We start from the raw sequence: 21,925 nt of genomic DNA, 5'->3' as shown, positions 1-21,925 counted from the left end.
GACCGGCGGTGACCAACGCGACCAGCGGGGACGGCAGCCAGCCCGAAAACGCGGTTTGGCGCGAAGCGCTGAAGCAGAGAAACGTCCGCACTCAACGAGTACTCTCCACACACTCTTTTATTTACACGTCGCCTGGGTAAAACAGGAACGCCAGAGCGGCGCCCACAACCGGCAGCCTGAAGGCCGCCCACAACGCTGCTTTTTCATTTTTTAAATATTTTTTTCACCTTCTTGGCCTTCTCAAAACTAAAGTTTTTCAACACCAACCCATGGCATTCGTACAGTGCAATACAGAACCGAAACCGAAACACAACAATGAGCTCGTGCGAAGGGCACGGAGGAAGGCAAATGTCAGCGCAGTCGCATTTTCAGCTTTGTTGAAACAGCGCTCACTAGACGACGACGAAGTAAAAGAAGGCACAGGACAGGCGCTGCCTGTCCTGTGCCTTCTTTTACTTCGTCGTCGTCTAGTGAGCGCTGTTTCAACAAGGATGAACGCATACCAACTCGCTCAAGCTTCCATTCTTATGCATTTTCAGCGCAGCTTAAGAAACTAGGGTCCTTAAAATTACGTATGTATGCATTTTCTATAAAAGGAACACGCCACCTAATACTTACCTAGTGATGTTGCACCTCAGATATGCATGATATTTACTTTTTGATCGACAACGTTCACAAGTATGAACAGCCGCACCAGTTCAAGACGGCTGGCCCTTGGGCAAGTGGTTCAACTTTGGCCGAGTGGCTGAATCGAGGGACGTGCCGACAAACAGAAAGACAGACAGACAGAAAGACAGACCAAAATTTCTGCGTTTAAGTTCCCCAAGAAAGACTATCGTCTTTAATAAACGGAAGGACATGGTTGTTAGCCAGCCGGTCTGAAAACTGGCTAACCTCCGTGCCCTTCCGTTAATTTCTTCCTTCTTTCCATCCTTGCATAATATTCATTGAGAACAAGATATACCACGAACACTGACCGATTCTTTCTCGCACGCCTGGCCACCGATACGGGACAAAAGCAGAGCGTCTGGTCCTTTCCAAAGTTCTCGCCGTCCTCTATGCTTTGCGGTAAGGCTTGCTCCAGGGTTTCCGGGAGGAAGAACACAACCACAGTGGCGGCCAGGGACAGCGCTGCCATCACCAGCACGGGTGTGTACATGTCACGCTCCACCTGCGGCAGCAGTGTATGACGATCTCACAGTTTTGTTTACAGTTACGCTGTAATCGTGGTAGATTGTCACGTTATAGGGCGCCTGCATTTACACGGCCGCACAAAGTAAACGGCGGTCACGGAATGCGGAAAATGAAGTTGATTAGCGTAGGGCGAATGACGGAATCCACAACAAGGAGCCAATGCTTCGCAGAAACGTTGCCCTGACGAGGACCCTTATTGACGGACCTTCCATTGTCGTCCCACTGATGGCGTAATATAATCTGTGCTCAATTTGCTCTATGATCTTCGTTCTGTTCTTACGCAATTATGTTAACACGTTAGCTTTTGTATTCTACTTAATATAACTTTATTTATACATTCAACATTAACAGGAGGTCTTGTGGAATATGGGACCTGCTTCTGCATTTCATATTTCTCAAAACTGCTCACATTTAGCCAGTGTTAGCATGCATGTGCAGCGAGTCGCTTCACTAATTCTTTAGAAGTTTGCAATGTCGATAATGTCAGGAAATGGGATAACGTGGAGAAGAAGCAGAAGGAGGCTGGGTCTTCTGCATGGAACCAAAACTTATGTCCAACTAATTCTTGAACAACGTCGTTGTTTTTGCTGCTGTTGTTGTTTACCAGTTAGTTACTGATAACTTCTGGTGAGGCACTGAGTGTGCGAACAAAAGATCTGTTTAATACAGACTCTGTTCACCTATAGACGTCTCATTGTGGTCTGAGGAACACCATCTAACCAACTGGAGCACTGTTGACTTTGTTTGTTCCTGACTTCCACTTTGGCTGGCATTTAATTTTCACTCGGTTAAGCCGGTAGAGTTCATGATATGAATCAAGTAAAGACTAGATTTAGTTCTATGACCTTTTGCTTTGAATGAACATTCGTGATTAATCTCTGAAGCACACTACCTTCCCCTGAAGCTGCAAGCAGAACAAAGAGCGTTACATCATATGGAGTGCTTGCACCGAACATTAGATGACCAAGTGCTTTTTAATCGGCTAATTCAGCGCTCGTTTTCTAGCATGGGGAAAATGATGGCATTGCTTATCGCCATTGCTGGCAGTCCAGAACATACAACTTTATTCACACCTCCGAAAGAGCACAACAAATGCATCTTCCCCATTTATCTATCGATTCCCTAAATAAAAAAAGTATTAATAGACTGTTTCGGTACTATTCCAGTTGGCCCAGTCGCACTTACTTGAAAAATTTTGGGATTATCTTAAAGTACTTGTGGACTGTTACGAAGTGACGGCCAAAGCACTTCTGCAGCTTTCTGTTGCCCTTAGACTGACATCAGGCACGTGTTTCGAATACCCCATCCATCCTTATCAACAACAGCGGAACTATCAGTGATTGATGTTGCTCTGAAATAAATGCAAGAAAAATTAATAGCATAGAAGGTCGTCATCCTTGCAGACTCCATTGCTGTCCTTAGCGGACTGTTGAGAAAGGATACTGATGGCTTAATTGAATGCAGTATAGTACAATATGCCGGCAAAAGTACTTCTCATTGAGACCCTCATTTGCCACTGAATACCTTCGCACGTGGCTACCGCTGGAAATGAAGAGGCTGATCGTCTCGCTTCGACATGTGCCCACAACGAGTGTGACTGCTACGAAACTTCATGTATATTTGACAACGCTCGTCTGCTGATCTGACGACACCTCCTGAAGGAGCACCCGGACCAGCGTGTCGCGAACGGGTTGCTTCTTTCCCGTGTTAGTAGTGATGGCTTGCCCCGTCGTGCAAGAGCACTCTTACATAAGTTAAGGTTTGGCTCTGTGTTTGTGCACGAACGTTTACATACTATCAAGAACATGTGGACAGTACGTCGTGTACGTCTTGTTCTTCACGTGAGACACTTGAACGCCTTATTTTGAAGTGTCCAGCATTCGTTACGCAGCTGGCACTGCTGGATCTACGTGTGCTAACCTTTATGACTGCCTGTTGTGCTGCTCGACGTGACCAGGCTCATTGAGTCCTTCTAACTTTCATGAACAAAACCGGTCTGGCCTCGCGTTTATAAACATTTTTCCGTGTTCCGCGTTTGCTTATTTTTGTCCCCGCTTCCATCATTTGTTTACTTTCCTATATTGTTTCCTCCTGTCTTCCTTTCCTCTAACTCTTCCCTCCTCCCGAAAGAGTAGGCAGGAGTTATACTCCTCTAGGTGACAGTTGTCAGCCTGCTCCCTCCCCTACTTACTTTGCCATGAATGTGGCCAGTGTTTGTCTTGTGTTTCGTCTTCTTTTCTTTTTACGAGACGATGCACGTTTGCGTGACCTTAAATCGTATGTTTGCTCACCAGTGACGCCACTTGAATGCCCGTGAGTCCACCGACGTCTCCGATGAGCTTCTGAAGCAGCACCGCCCTGCCCCGAATAACCGTAGGAAACGCCTCTGGCGCCAGCTGGTTGGTAATGTTGTAAGCGCCAGCCATCGCCATGATGGCAGCCACGGCAAGGACCAGCGTCCATGTACTGGACTCTGCAGTAGGGTGCGTGGGTGGGAAGCAAGAGCAGGACGCTATCAGAGAAGGGAAGGCAGCAGATTTTAACAACAACTTTATTCTGCAAACTTCTAGCGTGTTTTCAGCTGTTTTTCCTTTACTTATTTGTTACCGAGTGCTTATTACATTGACACCGACATCGCTGTGAACATTTCAGAGTTTGATTATATAACAGGGACATATTGGGCCATACATTCGAAATGCCCTCGCTGCTTCCATATTTTGCAAAAAGAAATGTTTATATTTTTTGTAGTAGTCTACAAAGTCTACTTTGTAGCAATAAAGCCTTCCACACACGACAGTGTGTGCATATGCTTATCCGTAAATCCATGCACCGATTGCACGTTTGTGCGACCACGTCCTATATATCACACTTCTCACTAAACAACTAAAGCACCGCACCAAGTCCTGAACCAGAAAGAGAGAGAGAAAATGCATCCACACAATCACTGTTCTTGGCAGCACAGGATGACAATTGTGAGTGCTATAGAAAGTATCTTAGAACTGTGGCGCCCTGTAAAAGCATGTACTCAATGTATATGAGTACAGACAATCGAACTTTCCTTACCTGGACGCAAAAGGCCAAGGAGGAAACAGGCCACAGTAGAGATCAAGAGGAAGGCGGTGTTGGACCATCGCCGACCCACAGTGTCCATGAGCACGAGGCAGAGGGCGTTCACGGGCAACTCGAAAGCAATGGCGATGGCGTACGTCGAGTATATGTTCAGGTCGAGTCTGCCGAGCTGCAGCGTGATCACATTGTAGCACAGCGTAATGACGAACCTGTGCACACGAAACGATGGCGCACACGTTCGGGTATATTATGAGGGGGCCCATATAAAGGATTATGTGTGCTCCCAAAGTCATCATTTTTCAATGAGGCTGATGAAGTTGTGATTGAACGCTTCATGGAACACGATGGGAGCGAAATAGAATAAGGACCATGCACTTAGATTTAGCTGCACATATTAAAAAGCTCGAGGAGTCAAAATCAATTCCGAGTACCCCACTGTACGGCGCGCCTCATAATGATATTGTGGTTTTGGCACGTAAAAACCCGCGATTTATTTTTAACTTGAAAAACTGTCAGATTTCACAATAAACGGGCATGGCTTATCAATATATTTCCTTTTTATATATTTTGCCTTACAGCGACACAAAAGCAGCTGATTCGCTTCGTTTTTTTTTATTAATTGTTTTTAACGCTGATATAAACTCCCTCTCATCGGTCCCCGCTCCATTATCTTCATTTTGTAATGCCCTACCAAGACCACTTCAATTTTAACATGCACCCAGGTTATGAAGTACGTGCAGGTAATATTTTTTCCTCGACAACAGTCAGCGCAAAGGATTGCTTAGGAAAGCATGAGTCTTTTCCTCCAGGTTGTTAACAAGTTGTTAGTCTGAAAATTTTTATAGACCCGCCACGGTGGTTTAGTGGTTACGGTGCTCGACTGCTGACCCGAAGGTCGCGGGATCGAATCCCGGCCGCGGCGGCCACATTTTCGACGGAGGCGAAAATGCTTGAGGCCCGTGTACTTAGATTTAGGTTCCCGTTAAAGAACCCCATGCGGTCGAAATTTCCGGAGCCCTCCACTGGCCGTCCCTCATAATCATATCGTGCTTTTGGGACATTAAACCCCAACAATTAAATTAAATAAAAAATTTATAAGAGCAATTGTTCAGGCGTGCTATATTTGCGTGGTGTACATTAAGTGCTTATTGAATACATGCCAAATACGATATTGCCGTTCAACACGTTATTATGCTTTCATCGATTACGCTTTCTGGCATGCAACAAGAATCGCGCACCGTCGCCAACAAATTCCGGGAGTGCCTTCCATCCTTGAAAGTGCTGCGGAAATTTCGGTCGCGAAAATGCGCGACACGTGCCCAAAATCTAGGACCATAGCACAAAGGTGCACAAAACTTTTTTCGACATACCATGCAAAATAAATAAATATTGTGAGTCGCCGGATTCTTGGTGATTTGACGAGCAGTAGCGTCGTCTGAAAGAAGCTTGGTGGTTTCTTCGATGGTGTGACTTCTACGTCGCTTGCTTCACTCGCCTCTTGCTGCTGCGTGCAAGAACGTTTAAAAAAGCGTCAATTCAAGTCATGTTTCAAACCTCGTGTCTGTGTGCCCGTTCGCTTCAACGCAATTACGCAGCTCTCCAAGAGAGAGAGAGAAGAGGAAGGCCGGGCGGTTGACCAGAAGTTAGTAACCAGTATGCTACTTAGCTATAGTTACAACAATGACCCCAATTAAAAATTTATAAGAGCAACTGTTCAGGCGTGCTGTATTTGCGTGGTATACATTAAGTGCTTATTGCTCACCCCGTTCACCCCGTTGGTGAACGGGGTGAACGGGGTGAACGGGGGTTGGTGAACTTTCTTTCCCACTTTGCAAAGAAGATTTTCACATGGCCGATATTACAGCGACGGAAGACAAGAATGCGTCATAGAGCGGAAGTAAGAAACAAGGAACGCAAGGATAGAAACGAAGACCGCAGCGGTACATAGCTTATGCATCGGTACGTAGATTCATGCAGAGAATTTTCTGTCAACGATAAAGCTGGACACCCGCGTTGCAGTAAAGTAAAAAAAAAAGACTTTCCAGGCAACAGATAGCGCTTCGGGTTATTATTTAACTCTGTCTCGCATTGCCACCTGCTAGTCTATACACTAGTTATATGCACTGCCAACCGTGTTATCCTGGACACGATTCACGAAACAATGCCATTTTTTTTCTTTAACTGCGAAAGTGGCATGGATTATACACAGAAACGGATGCACTTGGATTGTAATGTTCCAAGCTCAGGGAGTGGCTGTTTTTTTTTTTTTTTACATGAAATGTATTCAACTTAAAGTGTTCCCGGAGAAACTTTTTGAACAACTGCAGCCTTAAACACTTTATTTGCGGTACACGCTACAGGTAGGTCCAAAGCAAGAAATGCTAGGCAACCTTGCACACCTCGTGACATCGCGTAATCGCTGACATTATTTATCTTACAAGCAGTAGTTTGTTGAGGGTTTCCCTGGATACTTTCTTTCCGTTGATGCGAGAGATGCGCTCAAGGGAGGCAAGAGCTTCTTCCTTACGGCCGACGGATAGAAGCCACCGGGGTGATTCTGGTACCCAGAAGCTGCGGGACAAAATATATTGGCACAATGTACGTTTGCGAATGCATAGGACATAGCGAATGGTAAATAAAATGCACGAAATGCGGGGACCAGCAGCATGACTAGTCGATCTGGTGCAACGGCTGGGAATTAGCGTTTAAAAAATTCAAGCATTTAAAATGTGACAAATACGAGTGCTAGAGAGTCTCGTATTCGGCGAGTGTGCCTGTTTATTGCGCCACTCCTTCAGGTTCACGACAAACTCGCTGTGAACGTTACCCAGCAGTGTTCGCCCAATCGACGTCTATGAGACTCTTTCAGCGTTGGTAAACGATTTCATATTAGCGCACGAAGTATCATCGGAAAGAATTCACTTTCCTACCATCTGATTCCTAGGGAGTTATGGCACGTTATGGGTGTGTCAGAGGTTGTCAGGCGTTGTTTGCACGAAGCATAAAGGGTCCACTTGGTCGCACGTCATCGTTAACATCAGCAGAACTACTCGCAAATCTCCGTCTCACAGGTATCATATAGACGTCGGAAGGGGGGTGCAAAAAAGGCACTTGACTCTCCCACCCCGCCCGCCCGCCCGTTCGCCTCTCCCCATGCCACACCATCGCTCCCCACCCCCCAAGACTGCCGATGCCCATGCTCATACCAGACTCTAAAAAGGTTAGATATACGTATACCTGGCAACTTTAATTATGTTGTTGAGGGCTGTTCATTGCCTGACTTATGTCTCACTCCAACCAAGTTCTATACAAAAGAAATTGCATCACGTCCACCTAATACGGCTAAACAAGTTGTTCAGAAGTGGTGAAAAGATTCTTTTTCTCTTTTTTTCCCCAGATATGTGGAGTATAGAGCCACATCTTGTGTTCCTTGCTCTTGCCTTGCGTACACGTAAAACAATCTTCCTCCTCGCTGCCCACGTACTCACCAGACAAGTGCTGCGAGCATAAAATCGACGACTGTTGCCGTGAGGAGCAGGATCCTCCAGCTCTGCAGCAGATACCCGTAATAGGGAAGCGCGGCGGCTAGGCACGACCAGCTCATGGCGAAGATCAGCGTAATCAGGGATCTTCGGTGGGACACCGTGAACTCAATCGCTGCAATGTGGAGGGCGACACGCTAAGCACTTATAGTGCACACCACACCATTAAATAAAGACGTTGCAACTGTTTCGGTTTCATACTGAAGCTGTTCACACCATACCCATAATCTTTGGCGAAAGTGAATTTTCATCTATTTCTCTCTCTGACACGGAATTTCAAAGAAAATATGATGTCGCCATTTGATATACGCTGATATTTTTGCTTTAGATGACGACTCTCAGATGTACAGTGCGAAAATATAATATATATAGTTGTTGGGTTGCTACGTCCCAAAACCACGATATGATCATGTGGTACGGCGTAGTGGACGGCTCTGACACTTTCTACCACCTGGGGTTCTTTAACGCGCACCGAAATCTAAGTACACGGGCCTCTAGCATGCCACCTCTGTCGAAATGCGGCCGCGGCCGCCGAAATTCGATCACGTGACGTTCGGGTCAGCAGTGGAGTACCTCACCACAAGACCACCGTTGTACCGTTGTACTAGAGTGAACTAGAACAGGGGCGTGCTCGGAACGGCCGCAACACCAATGTACAGAAAGTGAAGCCCAAACTGGGTCAATCCACCTGCAGCGCTGCGATCGGTAGTCTGCAATATGTCGTCGTTTAAGAGTTGCGCGCGGCTCCGGCAAAGTGGTGCAGGGTTAGAATGCCCGTTTCCCACTCAAAAGGCCCGGGTTCGAATCGCAGCTGTAGATGGTGGGTTTTTATTCTTAGTGTCACCTTTTATAGCTGTGTTGGTTTTTTACTTTCTTTCTTAAAACTAGCTTCTGTTGCTACGTATTGTTACAAAAAGTTATGTAAAATGTGAAATCTTGTTTCGAGTCTCGTCTTCGCGAAAATCTCGGAGACCATACTTTACGTTTTTGATCAATCCCGGGTGGTGGCGCTGCAAATAACTGCGCTCGCTCTCAAATTTCTTCTATTTTACTTCACATTTTGCGTTACTTTTTGAACCAACACGTAGCAACTTAAGCTAGTTTTAAGAAACAAAGGAAAACCAATAAAGCTACAAAAGGTGACACTAAGAATAAAAACCCACCACCATCTGCAGCTGCGATTCGAACCCGGGCCTTTTGAGTGGGAAGCGGGCATTCTACCCCTGCACCATTTCGGCGGCGCCACGCGTATCTCTTAAACGACGACACATTGCAGACTACCGATCGCAGCGCTGCAAGCGGATTGACCCTGTTTGGGCTTCACTTTTCGAAGCTCGTTCCGGGCACCTCCCGTTCTAGTACACTCTAGTTGTACTAACCCAGCAATGTCATCAATGCGCAGAAGCGACAGGAAAATAAGGGGCGGGACTTTCTAGCTTTCTTTGTGCACAGTGCCCAGCGGAGCGTACAATCGCATGTGATATGTCAACAGAATTGCAGAATGTCCTGCTAGATTCGCGGCTACATTCATATGACTGTCTTTTAACGTGCATATCACGTGCTGAAAGCTTTTATGTGCCTTGGACAGGAATTCTGCACCCTCCCTTCCGACAATATGTGCAATAGGAACCGATAGTGAATGTTCGCAAACGCTCAAACCAGAATTCGTTTGATGCGCTAGGATGTTTGCTGATTATCGCTGGCGTCACTGAAAATGAGATTATGGGCAGCTTCAGTTTGATGCATGGATTTTCGCTCATCATCATTTGTGGCAAAACTCAAAAGCTGACAGTGTCTACCGGATACAGACTACAAATACACTCATTTACATTACGCTAGGGTAGTGCAAATTTATACTGACGTAGTCAACATTAGAGACGTACCAAAGGGTGCGAAAGCTAATGCATCCATTTGCTGGAATCTATGCAGCGTGGTACCCCTGAAGTCATTGAATGTATCTTTCTCTTGAAGCATTGAGAGAGAGAGACAGAAAACTTTATTCATAAGGGTTTGGGATAAGGGGTCATGAGCTCGATGGTTGGGCCCCCAAGTCGAGGGCTCCGCTGGCGACTGCTGCCTGCCTGACGTGACCCAGCAGCGCAAGCTGTATCTCCGGATCAGAGCTGGCGAGCTGCGCCTCCCATTGTTCGTAAGTATTAGAAAGATTATAGTGACCTAAAAAGAACTATTGACATTTACATTGTGGGGAATGTTGTGCACTCCTGCAAGTTGCCTATAAAACTGCTCAAGATGTCAGACTAAACGCGTTGCAAAGACACTGCCGCTATTATCAGTAGACATTGACAACCTACTTGCGTTACCTATAAGTATGCTCAATATGTCAGGCTAAACGCCATGCTAAGACACTGCCGCTATTATCAGTAGACATTGACAACCTACTTGCGTACCTGCTACAAATGTCGCACTGCAAACGGTGCCGGCTCCAAGACCCGTAATGAAGCGCAGTGTCGTAAAGCCCGCGAAGCTCGAAAACAGGGCGCTGAATGCGTTGCCGCTCCCGCCTATTACGAGCAGTATTAGGATGGTCTTCTTCCTTCCAAGCCTGTGAGGATAAATGCAGGTCTCAAGTTCAGGCCGCACGAACCAACACTAGCAACGCTAACTGACATTTAGCGAACGTTATGCAGTGCTAGCCAATAGTGAGCTAACACTAGCCGAGATTAACAAGCACCAGCCAACCATAGCCGACAGTCAAGCAAAATTATGCAGTGATGGCCAGCATTAGCCACTAGTTAGCCACCACTAAACAAAATTAGCGCACATAAGCCAACTGTTGGCCACCCCTTACCAACATTAGTAATACTAACCAGCACTGAGCCAACATTATCCTACGCTAGGCAACAGCTTCCCAACACTAAACACCATTAGACAACACTATAGCCTACAGTTGGCCTACCAGCGTTAGTATTGCGCGCTTTACATGTTATGGCATGTATGTGATGTCATGTAATTCATATTATGTGACGATTAGATCGATATCCAGGCCGAAGAAATGATTTCAGTGAGATCTTGCCATTTATGTTATTCATGTCATGTTATGCGTGACATCCGTGTCTTGCCAGTTATGACTTCATGCCTTTCATTTCAAGACACATTAGCCATTGCCGCACGTTTGTCATATGCATACACATTCTGGTAAAAACCATGTTAGTAAAAGAATGCGATTGGTTAACGACGGTGCATCGTGTTATCTGCGCTAATCATGTCATGGTGGAGATCAAAGCCACTCCATCGTTGATGACAAAGAGGGACCTCGACGCGCTTTTCGCTTCAAAGCATCGCCTGCTGCAAGCGTCAATTGACTTGAACAATTTTTCATACTATTCATCCCATATATGGCATCTTTGCGGTGCGTTACGTGCTGCTTCATCGGCTTCTGTGTTACCATGAATGTTGCAATGTCCAGGTATCTTTGAATTTTATTTCATATTTCACTTGGCTTGCCTTTGTGAGTTTGTGCTCTTTATGTGTTTCATATATCATACTGTCACTGACTACTTTCGTCTTTATGGCCCTGAGTTACGTTAGTGCCGCCTGTGAATCGATGAAAACTACTTGTGTTCCCGCATCTCCTGCAGGGTTTATAAGTTTTATAGTACACAGAAGGAATAAAAGCAATGTTCATAAAGAAATTAACAATAATCTCTATGCATTACCGAGGAATTAATGTTGGAATTCATAAGTTGACTATCCTCCGTGGCTGCTTACAATACCAAACATCGAATTTCCAGTCAATGGTATAATCAAAAAAAGAGAAAAAAGACATGTTCAACCGAGCAGCTATATATATATATATATATATATATATATATATATATATATATATATATATATATGCCGTATCCAGGCTACACACTGTAGACACGTATTTGCATATGGCTGCAGTGTGGAAACCTTTTCAACTTCAGCATTTACAATACCGCACCTCAATATACAAGAATCGCTTAAGTTATCTCGCGCGACATCATCCACAACAGCTGAACAATTCGCTTTTCTGTGTTATAGTTGATACGATTTATGCTTGCGACCGACACTAATCGTTCCGCTCCGCTTCTTTGTCAGTCGTCTGACAACTCCATTTTGGGCTCGGCTGACTAAAGTCCCTTGATATATAGAAAGTAGCGACACTCTCCTCCATATCCTCTCCCAAGTGTCCAACCCTCCTCTCCCAAGTGTCCAAACCGTATCCATCTCCTCTCCCAAACGACCACCGTGCGGGCGCCGGCCCTATAACCCGGCTCGCGCCACTTTCCTATCAAGAATGCTATGTCACGCAGATAACGCGCGCGTTTCCCAGGCAACGGCCCGTGAAGTGGGGAGGTGGAAGGCGGGAGAGGAGGGTGCTCGGCGTGGCGGCTCGGTTAAAAGAAGGACGGTACTTTCCCAAAAATATCCAGGGACTTTACGGCTGACAGCAGAGCGGCGCCACCTAGGGCGACGTGTGCTAGGCAAAACTGCGACGCGGTATATTTGAGCAGCATCATTCTGCACGCTGGACCGGGACCTCGGGAATATTACGAATATAATTCAAAATGCTCCTTGTTTAACTGAACTGCGCATCACCAGTTGCTCGTCGTTACCAATAACGTGTACTGTCACGTTATTCAGGCTCACTCAGACTCACTCATGGAATCTATTTTGCCCTTAATGCAAAAATGCAAACCAAATTTTTTCTCAACCGGACTCACTCGGACTGAAACTCACCAAAATATTACACACTGAGACTCAGACTCGCGGCTCCATCTGAGTCTGAGTGAGTCTGAGTGAGTCGACTCATGAGTGAGTTTGCCGACCTATGGTGACGACCTCACTATTACCAACACTTTTTTGGCAACTTAAATTCTCGCATACGAATTTCTTTATGCGCTTTATTTAGGAATTGAGTTGGAGCCAAGTGTTTAAAATTATTATCTTCTGCATTTAGAGAACTAATATATAGTTCGCGCTTAAATTCACTAGGTACCGTGTTTAAACGCTCTCCTTGCTGTACAATGAGATTGCGTGACCAGCGATTCATATGCAGAATTTCTTTGCCCAAAAACATATGTTGGATACGCCAAAGAAGTATCTTTTCAGCCAACAAACTTTATTATTTAACCAGACGTAAATTCCCATTCACTGCCGCTTTCACTTCCCCACCTCGTCGCAATGCTGCGATCGCGCTCAGGAACCCCGAACATATTGCATTCGGCATCGGAAAGCCGCAGTCGTTACTTTCTCATTGACCCGTCATGACCGCGCTCTAGCCTGGGCAAGGCAGTGTGAAACGTGCAAAGGAGAAGGATACTTTCAAAAGGCAAAATAAGCTCGACGGGCAAGTCAAACTCAAGAAAAAATAACTGCAAAGATATATGCGTTAAACGATAGCGTCTTACACCTTGAAGTAAGATTGCTAGTGCTTTGATTGCAATTGGTCCAAGGGAAGTTGAGTGTTTGCCTCTTATATGGCAAACAGCGGTGGAGAAAAAAGTGTCGACTGAGTGCTTGTTCACGACTTCTTATGGAAGCATGTTCAAGTTCCTCACGGTTCTTGGAAAATATGAGAACCGAAAAGGGTCATTCTCTATGCCAAGTGCCCAGCCGAGGCGTTCGGGCATGGCACATGTTGTTAATAAGACGTGTGACCTTTTGCTGTACCGCATGGAGCATTCTGGCAAAAGAATTTCTGCATTAAAATATCGTTTCACTTCTCCGGCGCCTTCTCAGATTTCGTTCGGTTTTATTAAACTGTGCGTAATAGAAAAAAATTATTTAAAATCCATCTATGTATGTTGATCTACAAAACTGCGCTTGCGCCGCGAGAAAGGTTCTGTTCAGGTCCCCTAATGTAAGAATTCCGAAATGTTCATGTTCCACTGCTAGCTACATTTTTGTCAAAATCAAAGAAAATCTACAAAGTTTACGACTTTTTGATAAACAGACTCGCGTTCTCCTTGACCAATGTAAATATTCGTATGATTTTCATGAAAGTTTATTTTCAAACAAAAATGTTTGGGGGCAAATAATGCTTTCAGTCTCCTCGAAAAAAAATTGTCAAACCAGAGAAAATATCTCATCTGTGTTCTTTTTGACCGTATTTTTTCGATTCATGAGGCTCAAGAAAATATTTTGTGGGCTGCATTTCATAGAACACTTCATTGCTAAGCAATAAAGGAAGTATCATCAAATCATGCCTTTGTCTTAAGGAACAAAACATTTTTTTGGAGTTGGCCATCAAAGTGCACCCGGAATTTCTTTGTGTTGCCACTTTACCGCACAGTACGTAGTCGCTCTTGCAGCTGGCACTCGGCACAGAGTCCGAGGCCAGCGAAATCACGTGACGCTCCCTCCTAATCGTTTTCTTTCCAGTGGGGTTTTTCTATAGACACGAACATATCAGAATAAATCTGTGGACACCTCGGCAAAGAATGCATCGCATTAAAAATCTATTAAGTACGGTCACGTAGTAAATAACACGAGAAGTAACAGCTTGGAATGCTTTTGGAAACGGTCTAGCGTGGCATATTCTTTACAGCAATATTAAATCTTGCAAAGCGAATAAAAGCCTCCGCCTCGAACACAGAGATATACGAATGCGGAAACAATTGAATGCCTACCTGTCTGCGAGAAATCCAGAGATTAGGCATCCCACCATTGAGCCTATCCAATAGGCGGTGTGCGTGGCGTACATCTTCCAGTTGTCACCGCATATCCACTCGTTCTGCGGTGCAAAATAGCAGATGTTCAAGTCTGGACAGCTGCTGGACGTCTACAATATACAGCATGTGCGTCATGACTGTAGCTTCAAAAACAAGGTCCCGTATACAGAAAAAAGTTCTCAAGCTAAGAATGTCCGTATAAGAGCGGGCAATCGTGATGTTGGGTGCATCACTAGCGAAAGCAGACAGCCAATCAGAAAGAGAATTTAAGAAGCTTTCGTGAAAAGGGCCCTATTTAAATGCCGTAGTCAATCACATGCTGAAGACACGTGCATACAACAAAAAATGAGGATTGCTTCGGGCACCGGGAATCGGATGTGATTTTGAAGTCTGACTGCGGCCCGTTTTAGCCCATTTCTTAGCTTAGCATTACATTAGAATTCTTTCTCCGCAAGCTGCAGGAAATTAATGTTTAACGTACTGTACTGAAGAGTTTTGTAGCTTGTGTCCTGTCATTCTTGGACTGCACGAATGTGCACATCAGTTGTTAGTACGGCGACTGGTCTGAATCATGGAACGTTATGGCTAGACGCCCTGCAAATGTTTATCAGCCGTTTGGTTTAGCTGGGCCGGGGCGCGGTTGCTGGCGTCATATCGGAGGTGGTGGGCAAATACTGCACCAGGAAGACCAGTTCCTGTTCTGGTGAGGAAGTGAGTGGTAGAGAGGCAGGCTGGGCGAAAGGAGAAAGTTTACACTCGACGCCCTCAACATTATTCCTACGGACATCAATGTCCGTATGAATAATGTCCGTATGAATGTCCGTATGAATAATGTTGAGGGCGTCGAGTGTAAACTTTCTCCTTTCGTTGATACATTGGCTCGCATACGTCTACATCAGGCTGAATACTAGCAGCAGTGCTGTCCTACACGATAGAGCCAGACTACGAGTCAGGTCATTCGCTTGATCTTATTGCTGACTACCTTGATCAGAGATCTTGCACCTATTCTTCAGCTCAAACCCTGCCAGTGCGATCGAGAGCTGCGTAGGCAACTGGGGTTGGAGACGCAGAAACTATAGGTGAATCAATATAATAAAAGCGGCTATAATAAAAGCACTTTTGGATATTAGCTCATTTCCTTCTCCGTGGCTAATACTTATTGGCGACAGAGCCAAATCAATCGTCCGTTAAAGGCGAGCGGAGGATGAGGATATAAAGATAACCTTGTCAGCAAGTCTGAACCTTACCATCACCTAGCAAGCTCATATTCGAAGTCGCCCAGCACACAATACCACTGGCCTGTAAACAAGGGTACTTGTTCTCGTTGCCCTGGCGAAGAAGAGTCAACGTGTTTAGTGCAGCGCAAAAGGACGAACACAGAAAAATAGAGTGCACAGTACGAGCACTGTCTTTCTCAATTTTCGTCTATTTGTGTTGAACTAAACATGCTAACGTACCAACTAGCCGGGGAGGGGGGGGGGGCAGACATTTTTAGGGAGGCGGAGAACTTATGCATTGTGTTTTCAATGTGCTTGCTCTTGGGGGGCAAAGGGGCGGGAGGCGGAAATTGGGGGGAGGCAGCAGCCACCTCGCGCCCCCCGCTGGCGCCGCCCCTTCAACAAGTCCACCTTTCGATCATACTGAAGACAAGTCCCCCGTGTCAAAACGTTGTCTCCAACAGCATTCTTTGATCGTCAACGTCTCATCACTTGAAGCCTCAATCTTCCTCTAGACTTGTGTCTCGTTTGGATATCTGATTGACTCCCTCGACTTAAGAAGTTGCATCTCAGAAGCGCTGCATAGTTAATAGATTTCTGCGCGAATAGGTTAAACAAGCTTGGTCTATGACTGACGACGGGCTCACCTCCATAGTAATGGACGTGAAGAACTCTGCGTTGTCGTACCTCCACCCCGTCGGACAGGTGGCGCCGGTGTACTGATGAGTCGTTGTGTTCGCGTAGTTGCCGCTTTCAGCGGCGTCCGCCATTTCGTCTACGAACTGGCAGCGGCCTCTGGGTAGCGACGTCACGTCCAGCACTTCGCCGCTTAGAGCCACTCCCTTGCCGAAACACCACTGGCTAGGCGGCGCAACAAGAACGAGCACGTGGCCCAAGTAGCAGATCGCCGAGTGCCACGTTCCGAGCACTACTGCGGCGGTGATGATAGTCTTGCTGAACAGTCCAAAGCCACCGATCTCCTTCAGCACTCTCTCGAATTCCATGGCTTCCGACGGAAGTGGGCGACGTTGCGTATACCTCGTATGCAGTGCTGGGCAGTATCGAAGATACATGTATCTTAGATACTGTCTTAGATACTCTATGGGTATCTTGTATCTGTATCGCGATACGTCTCGAAAGACGAGTATCTGTATCTGTATTTTCGATACATTCGAAAATGTATCGTGTATCTTAAGAAACAAGATACTTCTATCGCAACACAACCGTGTGACACTAATCACTGGCCAAGCTCCGCTTCTCAAGCTGGTACTGGTGTCACTAAGCCATCTGAATAAGTCTAAGGGCAGTGGCGTTATTTTATTTTTACGCCAGAGTCATCCAGTGAGGGTAGAAGATCAGAAGACAAGCGCGCGGACGTCTACGCCCAGCCCACGTACCTTTTGTTTTCACGATTTCGTTTCTTTTTAGTTGCGCCAATGCCGCGAACTTGCTCTTAGCCACTGTCCTGCGCCGCGTACTCCACTGCGTGCGGCGTCTATCGCGCAAATTCTGATGTTCCTACAGTGTCGTTATTGAAGATTCTCTTGAGTCTTTCTCCGCAACGAAATGTGATGCGCGCAAGAATGGGGTTGCTTTGCGTCGCGTGGATTTTACTTATCAGCGATTAGAAAAATCTCGTGCGTGTAAGTTTGACTTGCATGCAATGAATTAACATATATGCACATAAGATTCCAACAACTTTAGCACCACTGGTACTGATGCTAGATCTAATAGAGCAAGCATTTACCTAACAGAAAATAACTTGGCGTACCATATTTTTCACTTCCATCTACATTTATTCAAAGAATTTATGACATCATAATTTGATTATTAGCACAAGTGCTTCCTTAGATGTCATTTTGCATCACATACAGTACCTAGGTCTCCGCACTGTTTTTCCGGTCTGGTCCCTGCAGTATATGTCGTTTGTAACGCGCTCGCAAAGTAAGAGTTCTGCTTTATTCTTCTGTCTGCTTTATTTCTACTACTCTTTACACATTTACACGTTGCCAAGGCGATCTTGAAAGCAATTATATAATTACGTAGGCGTGCCTTTAGTATAGAGTACAAAATATTCTGCTTACCGCTTAAGAAAATAGCGAAATTGAGTTTGCATTATAATAATGGAAATCATTAGGAACCATCTTAAAGATGTTAGGAAGGGGATTCGAGAAACGTTGTTTTACTGAATGCTCCGTTTTACTCATCAGCGTCCCAGCGAGCCGTTTTAGGCAATTTTCCATAGGCACTGAATTTTCTATTGTCTGAACAGGTAAGTTGACGATACTTCATGCTCATAGCTATTAAAGGCGCCGTCTGTATTGTGATTTGGTATTCGTTCAATGTGAATGTTTGATACACAACCACCTCTATATTTTACTTATATTTATTTTCCTGTTTTAGGCCTTAAATATTTTTCGTACTACTAATCGCCACGTAATGGGAGCTATAAGTGGCAATAACGCGAAAAGCGGCGGTGTCCTGCGACACTTTGTGCAACTATACAATACGTCTGAGACATTTCTGTGTTGCACATGTTCTCTCGTCGAAGAAAAATTGCTAAAAGATTGCACGTTAGTGAGTGTATCAACAAAGAATCCCTTACGCCAGCAGCTAACTAGAACATGGAAATTCACTGCTGTTTTACGTCATCTACGTGTACACCAGGGGTCTCAAACTCAGCTTATAGCCGGCGGGCCGCAGTCGCGAAATTTAGCTTCAAGGGCCGGGACAGTGAAGATGGTGGGGTCGGAGAGAGTTTGAACAAAATGACGTTGCCATTTGAAAGGAAGCCTCTCCCGTATCTGATATACAGGTCATTTTAGGAGCTAGCTCGCCAGGTTCTTAAGCTGTGGCAATGTCCCGCGTCGTAAGCGTAACCTTAGTTCCATAGGCGATCGCTACAGGCGCAGCTCGCGCGAAAGAGAAGTCTCCTTCCTCTTCTTCTTCGAGCGCCTTGATGATGATATTAACGCAGGCAAAACCACAAATAGCATAGCCAACTGTAGCATGCGCACGCTTGCGCGAAAGAAAAGTCTTCTTCCTCTTGTTCTTCGAGCGCCTTGATGCATGATGACATTAACGCAGGCAAAACCACATTTCCTCGATTTCCTCGACCACACGTTCGGCCACAGCTGCAAGGTCTGCGACCGCTTGTGGTTCGACAACAACCTGACCACAATCGCTACTATAAAAACGTGTGACGTCTTTATATGACAGTAGAGGAATTGTAGGGAGCATTCACGGTTTACCCGATTATCTCCGAGCCAGCTCCTCAATCATCATTCACTTCGTGGATATGGCGTGATTTTTTTCTGAAGGGGATTTGGAGTCAGGATTCGAGAAAAATCGATGCCGATGTATACAACGAGTGAAATCTTGACGCGGATTGAAATATAGAGTTTTTGTTCCATGGTTATGTTTCAGCACATGGTGACCTCACGAAAGAAATGCTTGAGACCAGTCATGTCTGTGTAGCTCAAGAACATACTTATTTAGAAAATTAAAAAACAAATGGGATGGAGACGGTCATGTGTGCCGGCCGGGCCCCTAGCGAACGGTCTGAAACCCCGTATACGCCATGCCCCCCCCCCCCCCCCCCAAAAAAAAGTCTACTAGCGTTGTTGCCGCTGTACACCTGTCCGGATATGCGGTATTGTGCAAACAAGGTAAAAGTCCACACCGGTTTTTGCGCCGTCGTGCGAAGGCTTCTTATTGACGTTATTGTGATTATATGGCAACCCGCTAGCTGGTCGGCAAGTTGAGCAGCGACTCCCATCAATTGCAAAAATGACAAGCAAGAACCGCTATTAGCGAAGCGTATAAAGAGTTGTCCTGTGAAGAAGCTAAAGCAAGACCCAATAAGTTGTTTTGGAAGGCAACTAATGTACTTCGAGCAAGAAGGACAAAAGTTTTGAGATACTAACAGACATTTCATTCATGTGAAACAAAATAGGTCACAGTTAAGAAATTTTCAACAAGACATTTTCGTGTATACGCGTTTGCTGCTACATTATATGGATCTATAATAACAAATTTGAGAATCTATCGAAGTATCTTAAGATACATTTGCCAAGTATCGTATCGGATACAATTATTGTGGCAGTATCTTGTATCTGTATCTCCAATACTTCTTGCCTGAGTATCTTGTATCGTATCGCGATACAATTTCAAAGTATCTTTGCCCAGCCCTGCTCGTATGCAAGCCACTGAATGTCAGCACAGCGGCTCAAACCTGTCGCACGGAAGAAGCAGGCCACGTGAACGCCAACAGTATGGAGCGCATCCTCATTGTGTCAAAGTGGCAGCGATTTTTCTCGCTTTGCATAAACCGACTGCAAAAGTTTTCGAAGCACTGCTAAATTCGGGAAAATTAAGGCATGGTTTTGTTTATACTCGCCGTTCAATTTGCAAATTCATTCTACAAATATGATAATGATCCCGCAGGAAGCTTGCCTCTCTGTTTCATTTTCTTGCTTTAAGGAGAATGAATGAATGAATGAATGAATGAATGAATGAATGAATGTGCGCTTTCAGGAAGGTAATCCCTGCCTTCCTCCCGTCCAGAAACGCCCAACTACCAGATAATCCTCGTTTCGTATACCGTTAAGAAGAGGTCAGTCCCGTCGGATATAAGAGTAAGATTTCCTGCATGCAGAAGAGAGTAAATACTATGAAGGATGGAATACGGGGAAGTTGGAAAATGGGATTATAAATCAAAGCAGCAAGTCTAATATCAAATCTCTAACATCTTGAGGAAGGTGGCGTACATACACTTACACATACATACTCTGCGACCATGAAGAAAGCTTTTTGAAAGCAATAGTGTGCATAGCTTGCTGGAGTGCCGCGCGCTGCGGGCGATATTATTCGCCTTGTTATTCGCCGGCCGTACAACTCTCGCAAACACACAATGAACAGATGCTCGTAAAATAATTGAAGAAAGGGATTAGCGGTAGTGTGTCATTCCTTTCGCCGCTTTCGCGTATATCACGGCTCTTTAGCTACGTTATATACACTGAGCTACAGTATATGCACTTCAAGCAGCAGAAAAGCTTACGTCTCCGCGTGGATTTGCGATGCAAGGCCGGAGTTCCCCTTTCGGTGTTGGCTCACTGCGCTCCCTGGCCAGGGCAGCGTGCAAAATAATTCTCACCGTAGCATAGATGAGCCATTGTGTCGGTATGTATACTGTACGCAGCGCAGGACGAGGTCGTGTCAGATGCGCCGCGCGTACCCTGGCGCCGGCAACGTGATCGAACAGCGGCCAGCCGTTCCGCGAATGGATCGACGAATGAAGCGCGTACCCAGAACAGATGACCGTATAACGCCTTTCCTTTTACTCATATAGGTACTCGCAAAGAACGAGTGAAGTTGTGCTATAGTGATGAGAAAGCTTGAAATCTGGATATAACACAGAAATAATTTTTGCGTGTCTGCTGTCATGCCAATCTTCCGATGCGCAATCGCATTTCGGCCTTCACTTCTTTGTCCAGCGTTAAATGAATATATGCCTTTCCTGCTGTTCTGTCAAGTCGTCAAACAAGGTATGCGTTAGTGTGCGTCAGCCACATATTGCTACAGTACACTCGATGATTCACATGCGATGACTTTTCACGTGACTTTGGACTTTACGCATGTCCTTGCGTAGGATCTTTCATGCACTGGAGTGTTTTCACTGATAGTTAAAACCTAAAATGCGAGAAGGCACACCAAGTTCTTCGCGGAGTCGCGTGTTATGTTACCACGCGTGGAACCGTACTCTCAATAGTACACAGTAGATGTTTATTTGCCGTTTGGGCATCCGATATCCCGCGTGAACTGGTCGTGTGGAATGCAGACGGACACGTTCGTAAATCACATGCGTTGTCCTAAAAGATGCCAAGATCTTTTCGCCAAGATTTTCTCTTTCTTTATATCTTTCTTTCTCTATGTCTCTCTGTTTCTTTCTCTTTCTTTCTCTCTCCCCCCTCCCCCTCTCTCTCTCTCTGTGTACTCGTTCTCTCAGCCATCATAGTTATTCCATTTCGCACCGGAGAAATCGGCGTGCGTGTTTTGGAAGCGAAGCAGAACACGAAGAAGAGGACCGAGAGGAAGAAGAGAAGAGAGCGCGTGCTCATTCACGATTATGAAAGTTTCTGTTCGCAATGCGCGGTTATAGGCGAGAGAGAGAGAAACAACATTTATTGAAAAAAAAATGTGGTTCATTGCGGGTGGGGCCCTTCTTCCAAGGCTCCACTGGCTA

At 45.5% G+C, this 21,925-nt stretch overlaps 1 protein-coding gene across 1 annotated transcript in view; it reads right to left on the bottom strand.

The window, feature by feature from the left end:
• LOC119387826 (solute carrier family 22 member 7) overlaps nt 1–21,925 on the bottom strand; it is a 49,717-nt gene that overhangs the window by 740 nt on the left and 27,052 nt on the right. Inside the window, exons 2-9 of the mRNA XM_049413699.1 lie at nt 14,423–14,526; nt 10,214–10,368; nt 7,752–7,920; nt 6,702–6,834; nt 5,634–5,767; nt 4,258–4,472; nt 3,486–3,667; nt 978–1,171 (exon numbers count right to left, since the gene is read on the bottom strand). Coding sequence (XP_049269656.1) covers nt 978–1,171; nt 3,486–3,667; nt 4,258–4,472; nt 5,634–5,767; nt 6,702–6,834; nt 7,752–7,920; nt 10,214–10,368; nt 14,423–14,526 — 1,286 coding nt within the window. The remainder of the gene's footprint in view (nt 1–977; nt 1,172–3,485; nt 3,668–4,257; nt 4,473–5,633; nt 5,768–6,701; nt 6,835–7,751; nt 7,921–10,213; nt 10,369–14,422; nt 14,527–21,925) is intronic.

This window comes from Rhipicephalus sanguineus, chromosome 3 (genome assembly GCF_013339695.2).
Source record: "Rhipicephalus sanguineus isolate Rsan-2018 chromosome 3, BIME_Rsan_1.4, whole genome shotgun sequence".
Taxonomy (NCBI): Eukaryota; Metazoa; Arthropoda; class Arachnida; order Ixodida; family Ixodidae; genus Rhipicephalus; species Rhipicephalus sanguineus.
This window is presented reverse-complemented; position numbering and strand designations above follow the sequence as displayed.